Below are 17,958 nucleotides of genomic sequence, written 5' to 3'. Positions count from 1 at the left end.
TTCCTGCTCTCCTTTCTCACTTTTATCTAACCATATTAAATTAAAGAATATTCTAGAATATTGTATTTATTGAATACACGTGAATGTCTAAATTTTTTAAAAACTAGATAAGTTTAATGTCTCATTTTTAAGAAACTAAACTCACTAGCATGTTCCATCCACGATGTTGTCAGGTGGTCTGTGTTTGTAAGGCTTGGTAGCACTTGATAGGAAAAAAAATCCATCTTCTCCCTAAGCCCTCTGGAGGTTCTCTCCCGGAGAGGATGTTTCATGGGGCCTCCTACAGACCTGTGCATCTTTAGGAACAAGCCCATGAACTCGCCCTAGGTAAGGCATTAAGCTTTGCTGAACCTCAGTTTCCATATCTATGAAATGGTAGCAATTCCATCCTGCCAACACATAGCACCCCTTAGCTGAGCCAGCCCTTCTTCTGAAACCTAAGCCAGATCCCACTTGTTAATTTCTACTCTCCTGACATTACCCATTTCAACAACTCTTAGTATAAAATTCATTCACTGAACATGTACTGAACTTCTAGAACCACGTGCTGGGGATTCAGGGATGAATATGACACAGTACTGGACCTCAAGCAGAAGAGTCAGATGGACTAGGAGACAGACACCGGGGTGATGGGTCCCAGGGCAGAGCCAGCTGGAAGCCATGAATAGGGGGAGGGAGTGGGCACTCAACCTCTCCCAGGTGGGGGTGGGGGTCCTTAGAAACGCCATCCCGGACTATGGCACACCCGAACTGATGGTGGTTCTTTTACAACTTTTACTAACGTTTTTCTTATTGTAGCCTATGTTTCACATGGAGAATTTAGAAATATACAGATATGACTGCATTTTGAAGGATGAGTGGAGAGTCCTTCCACCTCCTTTGCAGCCACTCCTTCCTTTTCAGGTCCTTTTCCTCCCCAGGCCTCAGGCTTCCTGCTTCCTGTTTCATGCTTCCTGTACCTCTTGGAAGCTCGTGGCTCCCCTGATTCCGCTGCTATCTGTCAGAGAAAGTCTTTTGAGGGTTCCAGTTGCAGCAGCGTCCTGTGAGCTCATTAGTGTGTGTGGTCTTCATCAGCTGCCATTCGCAGAGTCAAACTGTGAGGACAACTGTCCTCACCCGACGGGGTGCTCCCTGAGCATCCTGAGACTGCAGAGGGCAAGGGTGAGCTGCCGAGCCCTCTCATTAACGCCAGGACTGCGTGCCGGAAGGGGAGCCGGGGAGGCAGGTTGGGGTCCAAGTCACAAAGAGCTTGGCACCTTGGAGCCTGTCACCACACCCTCCTCTCCTAATTAAGGACCTAAGGCCCTGCCCTGCCCTACACAAGGCCCTGGGCTGATGCGAAGGTCACTGGAGAAATCCGAGTGTTGGGCGAGAGGCATTATTACAAGGAAAACCTCGCGTGGGCTTCCGAAGGTTTGCTCCCCAGAGCAAACACGCCAACTCCGTGGATTGGCCCGCCCCACTGAACTGTGGAATTGGGGACAAACATAAACCACACACCTGGACGTTTTCACGGTTTGTTTTGTGCCTTTTACTTATAAACCACTCTTGTGGAGTACTTTCAGGGCGCAAGAGGAGGTGAGAAGGAAGTTCCCAGGGACAGATGAGAAATTAATGGGAAAAAAATGTCCCTTGGTGAACCGGGGCGCGGCGGGCAGCAGAGGTGAGCGATGGCTCATGGGGCCCCTGCGCCACTCGGGCCCTGGGGCTGAGCCGCGATGGGGCTGCTGCTTTCTGCGCCGCCTCCAAAGTGAGGGCGTTCCAAGCCGGGTCACCGTGAGTCTTGCAGTGGACAGGACACTTAGGGCGCATCCAGCTGCCCGTTCCCCCCCGAGTTTCCATCTCTGTCCCGCATCTGAACGTCACCACACCTCCATTCCTGGATGTGAAAGCTGAGCTTGGACGGGAGCGGCCATTTTCGGGGTACACATGAGAGCGCGTGGCGATGCGGGGGCATCTTCTGGGCGCGCCCCGCGGGGCTGCTCTAGGAAGGGGACAGCGAGCGGGGCGCGGGGCCCGGGAACGCGGCGGCGGCGCAGCCCCACTGGCGTTGCCAGGCGCGCGGTTGCCGGGTGACCCCGGGCTGTTTACCGTCGGGGCGAGAGCCTGGAGCGCCGGGGCTCGCTGCGCGCTCGCCGCACCCACCATGGCCTCCCGCAGCGCGGGCACCCTGCTTACCGAATTCAATGCCGCCTACGTGCCCCCCGGCCTCATGCCCGGGTAAGGCCGCCGTGCACCCGGGCCCCGCCTGAACCTGCCCCCGGGGGCGTCCTCTCCCTTCCCCCTCCGCAAAACCCCTCTTAGTCGTCGAAATCCGCCCCCGCGGCTTTGGGGTTTGAAAGAACCAGGCATCAATTTTTCCCCTGGCTCTGTGGCCTTCACAGGGGTTTGCGCGCTCTCAGAGCAGAGCTGGGCGTGAGCGGGGGGCCTCTCCAGATCCCCCTTCGTGGGACGTTGGTCCCTAGAAGCGCCGAGCACACCCGGCCCCGGATAACAGTGGATGGGGTCGAGGTAAGCGGAGGAGAGGGAGACACCGTGCGGGCTTCGTGTTTGGAGAGGCGCCGGCGGGAGCGAGAGTGGGAGGAGTCTCGAGGAGGGAGCAGGCTCTTGGAGGCCGCAGCACAGTGTGCGGCATCTGGGATTCGCGCAAGATAAGTATTTGTCGGCTGAAGGAGCAAAGGAGACCCGGTGGGTCTCCCAGGTCGGGGGGTTATGGAAGAATCTGGCGAGGCAGGATGGGCAGTAATGTTTAGTAGTGTGCGCTATCCACCGGACTTTGTGGCCGGGTCCCCCACTGATCTCACTTAATCCTCACAGAGTGCTGGCTTTGAAAGCTTCCCAGCCCCCGGAGCTGCCTTGCCCTAAGCATTTTCAGACGCAGGGTCAAAGCTGCCTTTCCTTTCTCTGGATGTTTTCAAGCCCCAAACATCCAAGATGCAAATCTGACTGTTCCTTTCCATTCTTTGGCCCTTTCTCCCAAAGGGTCTGAGATTTCCACTCCCAATCTTCTCTTCCAGAGTGTGAGACTGTCTTCTCTCTCCCACCAGTCACATGGGCATGGAGGGCAGAGGCTAGATTCTGAGAAGCATCCTGCACAGGCTCAGCAAATCTGAGGAATGGAATGGAATGGAATGGTATGGAATGAATGAATGAATGAAATTAATGTCTCAAGAATTCTGCTTGCAGGGTCTCCATGCAGGTGGAAAAAAAACACATGCTCTCTCCTGCAAACCCAACAGGCTGCAAAATGAGGAAAAGACTTTACAGTATATTTTGTATGAAGGTTGGATTGTTTTGAAGCAGAATAAGCAAGACATCGAGGGGCTGTACTGTTAAAATCATTTCCGCACACAGAGGCAGTGCAGTAACTAGGAGCTGGTGCAGTAGTTTTAATCCAGCCCATTTGTGGACAGGACATTTCTCTGGGCCTTGGGGAGCTCAAAAGCTACTTTGGTTCCCATCAGACAAAGCTGATTGACCAGGTCTGCCTGAAGTCAAGTCAGGTGTGTTAGAAAGGGTGATTTAGGATTTTCCTATTAATTCTTTCATTCCTTCGTTGAGTGCTAGAAATGTGCCAGGTGTTAGACAAACAAGGAGGGGGCTGCCCTTGAGGGGTTCCCAGTCTGTAAATACATAAGGTTTAGTTCAAAGCCGTCTTTGCAGCCTTGGATAGTGGTGTTTACACCATATTCTGGGTGTTTGTCATGATGTTTGATTTTATACATTGAAATATTTTTTTCTTAAGTCCCCCACTGTCTCTAGTTGGAACCTAACCCTCCCCAGTGGTTCCCCCACTCTGTCTGGGATTGGAGAGGGAGGGGAGCTGCATGTTTCAGAAGCAATCCCAGGATACTTCTCTATCCACACCACTTGTCTGCAGTTCCCTTGAGCTCCCTGTCCTGTGATTGATCTAGAAATTGTGATAACAAGTGAATCATAAATAAGGCTCCAAGCCCGGACGAGCTAGTTTGAACAGCTGAGCCTGTATCTGCTGCTTTTTCAGCTGGATCTTTCGGGGAGGGATATGCTCTCCCTCAAGATTCTCATCAGTGAGGAATGAATTGAGTTGTCTTATGTTTCTAAATGCTACCTCATTTTTGTTAACTTAATGAAAGAATCCAAGATTCCCCGCCACACTTGGATAATTATTATTTTTGTGTGTCTTTTCAAACATTAATTACAGGATTTTCAGTACAACCAGTCTCTTCTGACGCTCAAATCATCCCCCTTACCAGTTTAATTCAGAGAGGCAGAGAATATTCACAGTGGTAAGGACCTCAGAGATCATGTAACACAGCCCACTCCCATTCCAGATGTGGTCACTGAGGTTTAGGGGGAACTAGCCTGAGCCCCAGGCTGATGAGGGAAGAGCTGGGCTGGAACCAGATCCCTGACAGCCTGTAGTAACACCCTGAGCCCCCATGTATGAGCACTGACTATGTGCCACTGTACTGGGCTCTTTACAAACCTTTTTAAAAAACCTTCGGAACAACCCAGATGAGAAATGAGCAGCTTGCCCCAGATCATTCAGTAAGTTGCCCAGCCATGTCTTCGTGACTTCAACACCCCAGCTCTCCCCAACCCCTCCAATTTGTTAGCTATTATCTTTAGTTCAATCGCTGCATGTTCAAGGCATGATTCTAGGTACCGAGGGAAATAGGACACTGGTCGTCAGACTAGTTGGCCAGGGTGCTCCATCTGGTCCCTTGCTGCTCCGGGTGGCACAGCCCTCAGGCACCTTGCCACTCTCTGGCCTGTGTGCCATCCCTGCAGTGAGCAGGAAACTCTTGGGTCAGAGTTCCTGGGACTGTAAGGCTTCTTAAGGGATGAGACTGGCCTCAGCGAGACCCTGTGCCTCCTGCTTGCAGGTCAGATCTAGGCGGTATCCATCCTCTTGCTGTCTGCTTCCCGTCACACCTCACCAGGTTCTCAGTCCAACACTTGACCTGCCATTGTGCATTCATCCGTGCCCAGACTGCTACTGGCCCTGGTGCCCAGAGCTCCCACCCAGAGGCTTTCACCAGGAGTGAGCACAGGGGACTGCACCCCAGCCCCTGCCTCCATCTGCCTGGAATGGCAGCTGTGCCCAGATCTGCCACTGAGCTGGGCCTGGGCCTCAGGGACCTTGGGACTCTAAAATCAGTACATTCCACACCTGCCATTGTCAAGAGAGTGGTCTCATGAAGGTAGCTATGTCCCCTTCCCCAGAAGCCCAGTACAATAGACCTGCACACCCAGTGGTGTACTGGTAAATGTTTAACAACCAGCTCTCTGGAGGGAAAAAGCCTTGATCTGTAGCATTCACCCATTATCTGTGGTATAAACCCTCCCGCCATAGCTGATTTCAAGCTATCAACATGGTGTCAAAATGCAGAGCTGGGAAGAGATGTGCAATAGCACACTGCTATAGAGTAATGCCACCATACAGATACAGTAGAATACAGACAATAGTAAAATACAGTAATAGAATTAGGTAGTGATGTGTTTTGAATATTTATTACCTTCATTTTCAATATACTTTCTTTAATTCTAACTTTAATTTAATTTTTAATACTGGCTTGTTTAACAACGGGCTTGCAAAAATCCTAAAAATTTGGTAATTGGCTTTCTTGAGCCAGTATGAGCTGGTACAAGCTGCCTCTAGTACACTCTCACCTGCTCTTGCCAGATTCTTCAGGCCTGACACCTCTGTGGGCCGAGCAAGGGGAAAGGAGAATTTGGCAGTTGCATTTCGAAGCCCCTTCCATTTTAGCCCAGGCCCTGGCACTGGAGGTGCAGCCCCAAAGACAGGCCAGTGCATCCTGGGGTATGAAACAAAGGCCATCTGCCCAGGAGGATGTAGGAGCCCCCGTGTGCCCAGATAGGTGATGATGCCCCTCATAACCCTGGGGAACTGGGGAACCTTCCTGAGAACAGGGGGTCAGGGGCCCTGGAGACCTGGGCTTTGTAACAGGGACCCTCCTTCTCTCCAGAAGAATCATCAGCCCATAAAAGTGTGCCTCCATTTGTCAGTTCAATTCAACAAATATTTACAGAGCATCTACTGAGTACCAGGAATGCCAGGGATGCAAACTGGGGTAGAACACAGCCCTCTCTCCCCACGGAGTTTATGATTCAGAAAGAAAGACTATGCTAAGGGCCCGAGTGATTACAGCACAGCAGAATGTGAACTGAGACATAAGAGAGGCACCAGGAGCGAAGGCGTTTCAGTGGAGGGGACAGACGTGGTCTATGGGGGGTCAGAAGAGGCTCCACGAAAAGGGGTATTTGAAATATACCTTGAAAGATGGGTAAGATCACAGTGCGAGGAGAGGAGAGAAGCATCTTCCGGATGGAGCTTATGGCCTGAGGAAAGGCATGGGTGGAGGTACCCGCAGGATGTGCTTCCAAAGCAGCAAATGGCTTATCTGGCTGGGGTTGAAAAGCTGCGACCTGAAAGTGGATGATCAGGCTGGAAAGACCTCTCACCAGGCCCATGGCAGGCAGGGCCTTGAGCACCTGGCCTGGTTTGTTCTTAATTTCATAGGCAATGGGGAGCCCTTGAAGGTTTTTGCCCAGGAGAAGCATCTGATCAGAATTGTACTCAGCAGGAAGTGTGGTAGAGAAGAGGGCGCCTGCGGAATGAGAACATGTTGAATAGAAACAAGTTAATTAGTTAATAAGGCTGCTCATGGGATCGTGGATGGCTCATGGTAATTAATTTTAATGTTAGCTATGGGGCCAACCAGTGCTATTAAGAGGCAGGGAGGGACGTTTCCCTGTCGCACTGTAACCACAATGGACTTTAGGATGCACACGTGATCCTTGCGGAGGGGCCCGCTGAGTGCTGTCTCCTAGCTTATGTGACGTGCAGGTGGTTGGGGGGCAGGGACAGATGAAAGGGTCAAGGAGGAGGGGTGGCAGCGCCATAGGGACTGTTTGATATCCGGTTATGAAACTTGCCAGTTGCCTCTGTTCTCTCCACCTTGGTCAGCTACACAACCAACAAAAATGGGCCTTGGGAAGGCTCGACCATGGGACTGCACAGGGTCGTGCTAAAGGCACACAAACGCAAGTGCATGTAATGGACATAGACCGAGCTAGGCAAGGTATGCCCGCTGAGCGCTAACTAAATGAACAGGTACACGTGCGTGCGCACATGCGCCCCCCTCCCTGAGCAGCAAGTTCTGAACGGAATCCGGAATCCAGGCACAACCTTAGGAGGATTGTGGAGGAGAGGGCTTCTATTCTATTGGGATGCAAATATCTTGGCATTCAGAGAAGGTGGAGAAGCAGGGAGCAGAGGAGGAGTATGGCAGAGAGCTTGGGGGTGGCAGAGAGAAGAATCACGGGAACACGTCACATTTCTATAGCTCCTTTCTTCCGAGGAACCCAAACGCCCCGTGGGTGGGATGCTTTGTGCCGGCATGTGCTCTACAGATCAGAACCAAGCCCCTTTTAAAACAGCGTTCCAGGGCCTGGTTCCCCACCGCGTTTCTGGACTTCTGCCTCCTCCAGTAAACGTTGATTGAGCACTTGTCTTGTGTCAGGTGTTATGTAGGTGCTGAGGATAAATGAGAACACAAATTAGCAGAGGAGATGAACTAATGTGGATCTGAGTGTGGATGGAGGATGACAATCCTAACATGAAGTAGAGATACTAGGTAGAGGGTGTGCGGTCAGGGAAGGCTACAGAGAGCCCTGGCTCGTTGAGTGAGTGGGAACTGCCCGAGGGGCAGGAGGAGACAGTCATTCCAGGTGGAGGAAATGTGTGTGAAGCCTTGGAGGCTTGGAGAGCATATGGGGCCCCAGAGATGTAAGTAACACTTCCGGGGCATAGGGCACCTGTGGGGAAGTGAGAAGAGGGAGGTGAGCCATGGTGATCTGATGTGTGTTTGAGAACGATCGCTTTGGCATTGGCATGGACAGCAGGCTGGAGGGGGTGAAACTTGGTCTAGGATACTAGATAGGAGATCTGAGACTATTCAGGTGAGCAAAGAGGAAGGCTTGTGGCAGTGGGACAGAGGAGGGCAGTGAGGAGGTTGTGAAGGAGGGAGCAAAAGCAGCACTTAGGGAGAGGGTGGATGTGGAAGATGGCAAAGTGATTCCCGGTTTCTGGTGGATTCTGGTAGATTCTGGTGGGTGGGGGTGGCGTTAACCAGGACAGGGATATCCAGGAGGAGGAGCAGGCTAGTTTCAGTCATGCTGAGTCTGGCGCCCATGGGCAAGCCCTGCGTGGACAGCTGGGTGTGTGGATCTGTAGGGGAGAAGGGTTGGGGCCGGAGACACAGATTTGAGCGTCCTCAGTGTTGGAAGTCTAACATGGGTGAGCTCTCCCAAAGGAGTGGGTCCTTGAAAAGAGGACTCTGGGGCAACACCAGCACCTCAAAGGTGAGCAGAGGAAGAGAGCCAGACCTCAGTCTATCCCCCTCCACACTGAGGTTCTCCTCAAAGCCTCACCGAGTGGAATGCTCTTCATGGAGCTCCACCAATACTCTCCTCCCCCGTGGGAATGGGCCTCCCCTCCTTATGTTTAATAGCATTAGAGCCTTGACCACCAGCACAGACCTCTCCCACAAGCCCATTACTCAATAAATACTGAATGAGGGGGTAGGTGTGAGGAAGGAAGGCTGAGCGTGTGGACTTTTGTATTCCTGACACCTAGCATTGTGCCAACATGCAGTGGGTTCCAATAAAGTAACTCTAATGCCATCTGACTCTCTTTTTTAAAAAATGTGGTACATGTACAAAGAAGAAAGCAACAAGCCACCCCAAATCTAAACACCTAGGGTTAGCATTTGGTGAACTTCATTCTAGTTTTCTTTTTATGTGTATATTCAGATAAAAGACTAGATGGTTGGGTAGATGGATAGATGAATAGAAAGATAGATGAAGCAATTTTATAAAAACATGATCATACCATATTTGCTATTTCAAAATGGAAAGTATGAAATTTAATCTTATTATAACCTGACTGAAGAGAAAGATACTAAAGTAAAATGGAAGAACCTAGACTTTAGATAAATGGTAGTTCATTTTAGATATTTAGATATTAGTTCCTAAAAGATCCCTCTAAAGATCTAGAGAGAGAGACAGAATGAAAACCATTGAAGGGTTAGAGTCATTATATTGTGGGGTTTTTTTTTAATGTGTTTCAATTTTAGATGCCATGGGTTGACTCTGCTTTAGGAATTCTTAGTAAGTGCACTCCCATCTCCCCTCCACCCACTCCCCAATTTTTGTTGCTTAAATTATTTTTTACTTTGACAGGTTTTATAACATTTGCATTCTCTTCTGCAACCAGCCCTCACCTAGTTGCTATTCCTAGTTCTGTACTTAAATAGATCTGAACCTAACCACCAGTCATTCCAACAGAGGTTCTACATTACTGAGTACTTTTTTCTTTTGAATCATCTCTTAGTTGGCAGGATTTTGTCACTGACACCGCTTTCAAGAAGAGCCTATGGGTTCTTTATTTCCTGAGTTCTCTTATGCTGGGAAAGGACCAGCAGCTACTTTTATACCTGATTGTCCACTGGGCCAGTTTGATATTCTTGGGCCATGCTCTTTTCCATAAAGGATGTTGTAGACAACCTTTCCTTAGTTTTCATTCTGTCACTGTATTATCTTTTTGTTGGTGTTTGGCAGCACCTCTTTCATTCCCTATGTTCTGAACCACTTGAGAAATGAGATAAAAGAGTGAAGGCTGATACTGGAGAATGGGGCTGATGCTGAACCCCAGAGTGAGATGGCAGGGCTGGATTGGGGCAGGCTTTCCTCCTGAAGGGCAGAATGTGTCCACCCAAAACAGGGCATGGAGGAGTGGTGTGGGCTTCCTTGCTTCCAAGGAAAAGTGGGGGGGGGAGGGGTGGGCTTCAACAAGCCCCATTTTTTCCCTTCAACCCACCAGTCAGATGTTCCTCCACCTCCAACATCGAAGGGCAGGTAGGGGACGGAGAAACTTCCACGGGGAGCTCCCTCCCCATGGAAGGACTCACTGGCGTGAAGGAAGAAAGAAGCGTCTGCCTCCTCTTGTCTTTGACTTGTCAATTATTGAACTTATATTTTTATTAGGTTTCATACGTAGCACAAAGAACTCGCAGGAACTCTGCTTCTACTTCTCAGGTTATGTTTCTTCCAAACCAGTGTCTTCATCAGAGTGACTGTTGCAGAGACACAGTGTGAGCCAAGGACATTGGATTTGGCAATTGGATGACCTTATGTGACCTTAGTGAAAAAGTACAGGTTCACATTTAAGTGGCGAGTCAGAAGTCAGACTGAGGGAGATCAAGGCAAGAATGGGAGACGAAGAAATAAAGGCAGGAAGTACAGAGTGTTCCTTAGAGAAATTCAGAAATAAAGGAAGAGAAAGCGTGGTATGTGAGAATGCAGCAAGGCGTACCACAGAATTTTGTAATCTAGGGAAAATGCACAAAATTGTGCATGTTTGTAGGCAAAGGGGAGAAGCCAAGAGAGAAGAAGAGATTACAGATGACAAGGAGAAGGACAGAGGCCGAGAGAAACAGGGAGGGACCAACTGGGGGAGTGAGGCCTTGGGTGAGGCAGGAGGGAGGGGGCCTAGACCCAGGAGGGGGCAAGCCATGGCGAAGAGGAGGACTCTGTCCTGGAAGTGGCCAAGATGAGCACACAGGCTCCCAGGCACTCACCAACTGCACCATCTTTCCAGGACAGGAGACGTGGCCGTCAGCAGGGAACTCAGGAGGGGCCAGCAGAAGGGCAGAGGCAGGTGGGAGACGGTTAGGACCACCAGGGTCATGGGATCAAGGGCAGAGAGAAGCCAAGGGACCAGAGAGGGGAGGCTGGAGAGAGGTCTGAGTCCAGCGGAGGGTCTCTCCCCTCCTCCGCCTGCTCGGGCCTGGGCAACCTCAGATGCTGCAGGTTTCCTGGAAGGCAGAGCTGCTGAGGGGGTAGGACCGGAGCCAGGAAGGACTCTATACTGTGCCTACAGCGGGAAGCAGTTGGAAGGGTGTCAGTAATCACCGTGCTGAACTTTCTTGCCTTTCACCTGAAGATTAAAGAAGGAAATCATGCATGGCCATTTAATTCTAGTCCAACACCGATTCTGTTGGTGAGGAGACTGAGGCCCAAAGCAGCCCTCAGAGGTGATGATTGAAGCACTGACTTCAAAGACCTCAGCATTCTTTAGCCTCTGGTGCAGGACGAGCTCCTGAAATGGAGAAGCCCGCGGCGTTGCAGTGGCCTGGCAGGCTCCCTCGCTTCGTGGGGCTCCCTGGGACTGCTTTGATGTGTGGTAAAGAGCCCAGCTGAGAGAAAGTAAGATGTCAAGCATAGCAACAGGTGGTCTCCAGAGATGGATTGGAGGTCCCGGGAGCATGGCCGCTAGTTTTCGGGGGTTCATGTGTGTAGGTCCAACTGTACACATCACTGGTACTGTAGGACGTCAACCATTCCTCTTTTTGTTTGTTTGATAAACATTTCCTACTTACATACCACTTGCCAGACTTGGCACTGAGACCTGGGGGTCCAAAGATGAGTAAGATGTGGTCCAGCTCTGCCCCGAGAAGCTCCCAGTCTAGCGGAGGAAGCAAAGATGGAGGCAGACAAGAGCAGCACAGAGTGAGATGTGGCTAGTGGAGGGGGTTTAGGGTACAATGGGAACAGAGTGCGGGACCCACCAAGCCCTAGAAGAGGTGGCAAGGAAAGGCTTCTTCAAAGAGGAGATATTTGGGTGTCTTAAAGGCAAGGAGCAGGGGTGGGTAGGTGGATAGGTTTGGCATTCCTGATGGCATAAGGCACAGGGCAAGAACCCAGGGGAGAGAGAGAAAGAGAAAGAGGGGAAGGAGGAGGGGAGGAAGAGCGGTCACATATAGTGAACTGCAAATGGCTCTTTACGGCCGGGGTGTAGGGTCACTGATGAGGCTGCAGAGAGAGGCAGGGGTCAGATCACAGACGGCCTCGAGTGCCACGCTACGGATATGACTTGAGAAATCTCAGTCTGGTTGAAGAGCGGAAAGTGGGTTGGAGGTAAGAGTGCGGTTAGGAGAACAGGGAGGCCGCTGCTGCCACAGTCCAGGTGACAGATGACGTGGCTGGAGCTCAGGTGGTGGAGATGGAGCTGCAGGGCGCGGTGACGGCATGGACGTGAGGGATGAAGCTGAGGGAGATGGATGCCCAATTTTCTGACTCGGCCATCTGGGGCGTGCCCTTCACTGAGGGGGACTAGACTATTGGGGAAGGGAGGGTGGGAGATAATGCCCGGGGGGGACATCCAGGGCGATGTCTGGTGTGCAACTGTATACCGGAGTCTGAAGCTGGAGGGAACTTCTGGGCTGGAGATGTGGACCAGGGGTCATCTGCACACGGGTGAAGATGCTGTCACCCAGGAAGACTGTGTGGGCTCAGGACAGACCCCAAAGGAAATGGGCAGAAGAGGAGCATCATGAGAAGGAGACTGAGGAGGAATGGTCAGAGGTGTAGGTGAAAACCAACAGAAAACGAGAGAACAGTGTGATAAGTACCAGGAGCAATGTTTCAGGAAGAGAGGTCGACAATGTCCAGTGCCGCAGGAGGGCCATTGGTGACCTTGTCAAGAGTGATTTCAGTGGCATCACGGGGGCAGGGCCAGGTATCAGAGGGTGAGGAGCGAAGGGGAAGCCGTTGGGCAGGCCGACTGGAAAAGCTTTGATCTCTGTTATTGGCCCAAATTCTGACACTCACGCTCTCTGATGTCTGTGATTCTCCCCTCACTTTGCCAGAGCGAGTCTCTGGCTCTCTGTGTGAGCCACTTAACCAGGGGCTTGAGTGTACTGTGTCTGTTTGTGCTCTCTGTGTCCCCAAGGGTCACCACTCACCTGTCTCCTGTCCCTCTCACTGGCCTCCTTGGTCGCAGAGGGTGATGGAAGTTCTCGGAGCTCCAGAACCTGGTCAAGCTCTGCAGGCTGTCTGAGTGGTGCCTGGTGAGGTCATGGTCATACTGGAGGCAAGACTGCAGCGTTTGAACCCAGGCCTTGGCCATAACACATCTGACACCCATCACATTTCATTGCTGTGCCCCCAACAACTTCTTCTCATATTGCCTCTGCCCTTTAATGAGATAACTGCAGAATGTTAGGAGGAGCTGGAGGAGGCCCCCTCCATCATCCAGCCAACCCTTGAGTAAACGGAGGGCCGTCGAGGCAGGATGATTGGCCTACAGACTTGCTGAGGGGTCGGGACCGGAACCCAGGTGTTCTGGCCCCCGTGTAAGCCTCTGGTCTGGAGAGGTGACCGTCCTAGAGGTCTGCGGAGGAAGAGGCCCAGAGTCTCCTTCACTTGTCCTTCCCCAGAGGCCTGAGCTGGGCGGTGCACCTTAGGAAGCCTCTCGAGGCCCAGAGGTGACCAGCGGGGCCCACTGACCTCACCCCAGTTTTTAAGGGCCTCTCTTGGAACTGGCCCTGGAGCCCTTCACTGAACTCTCCCTCCCCTCCCCCACTGCTATGGCAGGTACCAAGGCCATGTTCCCGGTGTGGCCTTCTCCTTTGGTGCCCCGTACGGCACCGCCACCCTCAAGTACTTCCAGGACCAACGCAATGCAGCCCTGGAGAAGAGCCACACTCCCTTCAGCAGAGGCGGCCACTTCCCCACCATCTTCTCCCCGAACCCCAACCTCGTGCTGAGTAACCGTGCCCACACCCGGGACCGCTGGCTGCACACCCCCAGCTACACCCGCTTCAACCTGGACAGTGACCGCTCCACCGAGCTCTCGCGGTTCTACCAGGTGGGCTGCCCCAGGGCGGGCTGCTGCATCCCCTTCTGGCCTGCACTCCCGCCGCCTCACCTCTGCCCTGTCGCCTCTGGGCCCTGTGGACCCTCGCTTACCTCCTACCTGAGTAAAGGGCTTAAGGTTCACCCACAGGACAAATCACACACATGCAAAGGGCCCGCTAAGCGCCCTCCCCGGCTCCAGGCCCAAGTCCACTCTCAGCTGTTCTTGCCCCCTGGGATCCTGGGGCCCACCCGACACCTCCCTGCTCCATGGGCCCTCTGAGGATGTGCCCAAGTCAACCTCAGCCCCGGACTGGACCCTGATTGCCCTTGGGGAAGAGAGGTGGATGGAGGGGGACCTGTGCACACCCTGTTCTTGTCTTGCTCCTCTGGCTCTTAAAGCCTCCTCTGGATCTGGTTCAGACATGTCCCAAGGGGCCACAGGCACACAGTGGTGCGCCCATCTTAGTGGGGGCCAGGGCTCGTTCTCTGCTGTGTGCCTGGAAACCTCACTCTCTCCCTCAGTTCCCTTGCAAATATCCCTCCCAGCCTGATTTCGAGGACACAGGTGCCTCCTGGTCCCCAGAGTGGAGAACTGTATGAGAAGGCAGCCTCCCCAGGGAGAGGACCAGATCAATGGTGTCAGACTCCAAGGGGCTGTCTCAGTGGGCCTGGGAAGGCTTTTGCCCTCTACCTCGGCTGCGGCTCTCGGCTCTCGGCTCTCGCACAGAGCACGCCCTGTCCAGGAGGGAGGGAAAGGGAGAAAGGAACACACACGGAGCTTACCTGTGCCACCTGCTAAGCTGGGCTTCACATACGTTTCCTCTGCTGGTCCCTTGTCTCATTTACTTTCCATAGAAAAGCTGATGTGGTGAGTGTCATTATCCCTGTTAGATAGACGAGGAGCCGAGGCTCCAAGAGGACACCCAACTAGGGACTCCTCCAGGAGCATTAGAGCCAATGGCCCCCATCCCTGGGCCAGGTACAGCCAGGCAGGGACTTCAGGTGCCTGAGGTCACTTCTGCACACTAACAACTTGTCATCTCTTCCTTGGTGGAGCTGTAGATGGCACAGCAGCATCGAAACTACTATCGAGACAAGACGGGTGTGGTGCCCCGGGTCCCCTACTTCGTGTTGCCTGTGAGGGAGTGGGCACGGTACCCCATCCCCACCGACCTGTGAGTGCCTGCCCTCCCTTCAGCCACGCATTCAACAAACACACGTCCATGGCACCTGCTCTCAACCAGGCAGGCAGCAGAGACTCAGACTGAGAAATGAGTAGCGACAGTTACAGAGCAAGGGGGTCAGGGCCTCAGAAGGGGTGCCAGGAACCTGAGTGAGGGTGGAATCAGGAAGAGCATTTTCATGGCCAGATGCACTGGGAGTTTGGGAGCAAACCCCACAGTCTTTATTGGCCTGAATCGGCAGACTTCTCTCCCTGCAATGACAGCCTTGCAGCTACACGCATCCAAACGCAGGCACAGCTGCTTCTAGCAGCAGGGTGCTGCTGCCCTCTGGCGGACACGGAGGACGCTAGACAAAGCAGGGATTCAGTCCTCCCAGCCCAGTGCAGACTTGGAAAATGTTCTCCTAGGGACTTGAAAATATCTTTCAAGTCCAACTGTCCCTCAAACAAAATATGACAGTTCCTCCCTGCCTGCCCCTTGCTGCTTTTATCCAGGAGAGCTTCTTTTCCCAGGGAAGGCTAGCTCTGCCCTGTGAGATAATCTGGGCATGCAATTTCCTTGCTCTCCCTCCTGACGTCCAGGCAGGGAGATCAGAAGTCTAAACTGCCAAGGTGTCTGCGGGGGCATCAGGAGGTCAGTGGACAGATCTTGGGTGTCCAACTCCATGCTGATCCCTTGCTTGCCTCAAGAGTCCTGAGCCTCACCATCATCATTATTGATAAAGCAGCAACCCTTTCCATAGAGTTTAATGGTTTTTAAAGAAATGGATTTCACTGCCTCTGTAGGTTCCTCTCTGCAAGATAGATGGGCCCACTTTATAATTAGGGAAACTGAGGCTTAGCGACAGTCTCAGGAACTTGTGCCGGGTGGCAGGTCTGGTTGGAGGTAGAACCTGGAGGGAACCCAAGTCTCCCAGCGCCAAATCTAGGACCCTGGGTTGGCCATCTCCAACCCTTGGGGTAGCTCTGAGCCATTCAGTCCTTGGAGACAGTGTGAGACCTCTCCTGGGGACAGGTCTCTTCTTGAGACTGCTCCAGGAAGGATCTGCATCTCCCTCAGCTTCAGGGAGCCTGGGACACCCCACCTTCATCCTGCCTGCCTGGCAGCCTGTACTGCTGCTGATGCCTTCATGCCCAACACAGTTGGCATGCCCAACACCCAGTTGATTGGGAGTAAAATGGTCAGTGCCTGCACTCAGCTATTCCCCTGATGACCTCTGTGGCCTGGGGCAAGTCTCTGCTGTTCCCTAAGTTCCATTGCTATCATCACCATCACCATCACCATCATCATCATCATCATCACCATCACCACCATCATCACCATCATCAGCATCACCACCATCACCATCACCACCATCATCACCACCATCACCATCACCACATTATCACCATCCATCATCATCATCACCATCACCATCATCATCATCATCACCATCACCATCATCACCATCACCACCATCATCAGCATCACCACCATCACCATCACCACCATCATCACCACCGTCACCATCACCACATCATCACCATCCATCATCATCATCACCATCACCATCATCATCATCACCATCACCATCATCATCACCATCACCATTTCTTACAACATTTGTTGAGTGCTCCTTGTCCAGCACTATGTTAAGTGCTTTAGATGCATGACCTCATTTACTCCTCAAAACAAAGCTAAGAGGGAGGTACCAACATTAGTCCATTTTACACGTGTACACTTCTAGCACAAGTTGGGCCAGAATCCATCCCAGGTCTGTCTGACACCCGTGTTCCTCACTTTTAGCCACTGTACCATTGTGCAGATACAAGTTGTTCTGATCTTAAGTGCAGGGTGACTTCTCAGATGAGTTGACAATCAGCCAGCAGGGTCAGTGTTGGCATGGGCTGAGAAATGGGCCAATGGGGCTGAGGTTGGGCGTTTTTCACCCCCCCACACCCCCCCTGGGCACACGGCGTAACAATGGCTCCATCCTTACCCCCAGGCCTCCTCTGAGCTTGAAGAACAAGTGGCACCTTTTAAGAGTCTCCCCTGAGAACCTGAAGACCTACCAGATGTTCCCATCGGGGAAGAGGGTCTCCCCACAGGAGCGGCAGAAGAGAGACTGCTACTTTGAGTTCAGAGCATGATGCCTGAGAGCCATGGGCCTGATCAGGTTGGCTTTTTGGAATAAAATCTTTAGCCATGACCATCCCACGCTCCCCTCCTCTGAGCCTCAGGAGCATCTGGGCACAGCAGGACAGCGCCTGACACAGCACTGTGTCTTAAGGGCTGTGGAAAGCTCAGCCCAAGGGGTTCAAGCCAAGGAAAGGCAGTGTTCAGCGACCTACTGGGCTCACCCACCTCTCCCCTGAGGTGGGGGCAGGTAGAACTGAGGGCTGTAGGCCTCCTGAGTCTTGGTGGCAGGTCACTCAGGTGCAAAGATACCTCCCATCTGCTTCCACTGGTCCCCTCCTCATTCTGAGAATGAGGGTGAAGTGACCCCAGACAATTGCACTGGGTGTCAGATGCAAAGGAATTCCTGTTTGAGCCCCGCCTCAGGATCCTTTAGTCCACACAATAACCCGTGAGGGAGGTGGTATTATCCCCACTTCACTGATAAAGACACTGAGGCTCAGAGAGGTTTGGAAAGTTGCCCAAGCTCACACAGCTTAAGTGACACAGCCAGGATTTGAACCCAGGTCTTTCTGACTCTCATTCCTAGTTTTTTCACTACACACCCTGCTCGTGGTCCATGTGGAGAGCGAGGGGCAGGGATGACCCAGCCCTTGGGATTCCAAAGGACCCTGTGGTCCTGAGAGAAGAAGCCGTGAAAGCAGCCACTTTCTGCATTCTTCCCAGACTGGTATGGACAGGCTGATCTGGCATCTGGGACTGTTTCTAAAGGGGACAGGAGGGAGCGACCCAGGACTAAGCCACTCGTCAAGGAGTCTCTGTTTCAGGAGCCTCTAGGCCAGAAGTAGACACTGGGAATGGGTTCCCGGGTCTCACTCCTGAGCTGGCCTGGGAGGTCCAGGGTCTGGAGTGTCTTCTCTTATCAGGCTGCTGCTTCCCACCTCCTGGGAGG

At 52.5% G+C, this 17,958-nt stretch overlaps 1 protein-coding gene across 1 annotated transcript; it reads left to right on the top strand.

The window, feature by feature from the left end:
* The first annotated feature begins 2,146 nt into the window (after positions 1-2,146).
* On the top strand, positions 2,147-17,020 carry CIMIP2C (ciliary microtubule inner protein 2C). Its single transcript, XM_058550679.1, has 4 exons — positions 2,147-2,220; positions 13,444-13,717; positions 14,770-14,882; positions 16,876-17,020. The coding sequence occupies exons 1-4, from the start codon at positions 2,147-2,149 to the stop codon at positions 17,018-17,020; spliced, it is 606 nt and encodes a 201-aa protein (XP_058406662.1).
* Positions 17,021-17,958: the final 938 nt, after the last annotated feature.

This window comes from Diceros bicornis, chromosome 12 (assembly GCF_020826845.1).
Source record: "Diceros bicornis minor isolate mBicDic1 chromosome 12, mDicBic1.mat.cur, whole genome shotgun sequence".
Lineage (NCBI taxonomy): Eukaryota > Metazoa > Chordata > Mammalia > Perissodactyla > Rhinocerotidae > Diceros > Diceros bicornis.
Note: the sequence above shows the minus strand (reverse complement) of the source record. Positions and strands in the feature narration are given on the sequence as shown.